Source organism: Apium graveolens, chromosome 5, assembly GCF_009905375.1.
Source record: "Apium graveolens cultivar Ventura chromosome 5, ASM990537v1, whole genome shotgun sequence".
Taxonomy (NCBI): Eukaryota; Viridiplantae; Streptophyta; class Magnoliopsida; order Apiales; family Apiaceae; genus Apium; species Apium graveolens.
In genome coordinates, this window is record NC_133651.1 from 313,836,320 (window position 1) to 313,837,857 (window position 1,538).

Sequence of the window (1,538 nt, forward strand, 5' to 3'; positions counted from 1 at the left end):
AGGAAGAATCTGATTGGCTAATCAAAGCACGCACGGATTGCAATCCGCGTCGTCCTAATCTCCCTCATCTCTCCACCGTTGATGTAAATCTCCAAAAACCCAAATTGACCGCTCAAATCAATTTTCAAAAATTAAACAATCGCGCTCTCAACAAATGTTCAAATTTTTTCAACCACCCCTCCTATAAATACCACATCACAATCCCCCAAATTCACATCCCAATCAAATATCGAAAACACAAACACTAAATTTCATTTTAATCGAATGGCTCGTACCAAGCAAACCGCTCGTAAATCAACCGGAGGCAAGGCACCGCGAAAGCAACTAGCAACAAAAGCAGCACGAAAGTCAGCACCAGCAACAGGAGGAGTGAAGAAGCCACACAGGTTCAGGCCAGGGACCGTGGCGCTGCGAGAGATCAGGAAGTACCAGAAGAGCACTGAGCTTTTGATCCGAAAGCTTCCGTTCCAGAGGCTTGTGAGGGAAATTGCTCAGGACTTTAAGACGGACTTACGGTTCCAGAGCTCTGCTGTTGCTGCATTGCAGGAGGCTGCTGAGGCGTATTTGGTTGGATTGTTTGAGGATACTAATTTGTGTGCGATTCATGCTAAGAGAGTTACTATTATGCCTAAGGATATTCAGCTTGCTAGGAGGATTCGTGGCGAGAGAGCTTAGGTTTCGAGATTGGAATTGATATGATATTATTATCTCTGGTTTTTATCTGTCATGTTATGTTAAGATCTTTGCTTCTAGTAGTATTAGTTTGTTAATGAAGATGCAAATCAAGTAATGGAACCTTTTTGTTGGCATAATTATTATGTACTTTTCGATACATTTATGAAAATTTGTTGTCCAGAATCTCGAATTGAACAGCCTCCAGACTTCTTTCAGTATGCAATTTTCAATATTCTGATGGTTTGATTGTCATGATTTTGGTATATGTGTTCAATCACTATGTAACCTTGAGAGTTATGGCGGTGATTGTTATATCGTGATAGCTGAATTTTTGACAGTTTGTTGTAGAGTTCGGTTGAATTTGAAGGTCATTTGGCATGTGTTGTGGATGGATACTCGAATTTGGTTTTTGTTTTGTAATAGGCGATTTAGTTCTCAAATTGTGCATTTTCAGAGACCTCATGTTTGTAATGTACAACTCTTTTTCCTTATGTGAAAACCTCTATTGGATCGTAGTGTCCCGTGGATGTTTCCTCGTAGAGCAAGTTCAATGTTAAATGTAAAATAGTTACATCTATTGTTATAATATGAAACCAAAAAGTGTTTTTGGTGTTAAAATAGAAGTTGCACTCCAAAACTAGTTTCAAATTTCCATAAATCTTTAAACTTTTACCTAATTTAATGTTGTTTTGATATTTGAAGATGTACAAAATAACAATTATTTAACTATTCCCCTCCATTTGTAGTAATAGATGATGTGGTAAGGATGCATATATGCATCTTTGGTTTCAAAATATAGAACTAAGGATGCATATATGTATATTTACATCTAAGTATGACATTCCTTTGGAGTTGAGTATTTT

General features: G+C 37.5%; 1 protein-coding gene across 1 annotated transcript; it reads left to right on the top strand.

The window, feature by feature from the left end:
- Positions 1-211: 211 nt before the first annotated feature.
- On the top strand, positions 212-858 carry LOC141659433 (histone H3.2). Its single transcript, XM_074466295.1, has one exon. The coding sequence runs from the start codon at positions 265-267 to the stop codon at positions 673-675; it is 411 nt and encodes a 136-aa protein (XP_074322396.1). The 5' UTR covers positions 212-264; the 3' UTR covers positions 676-858.
- Positions 859-1,538: the final 680 nt, after the last annotated feature.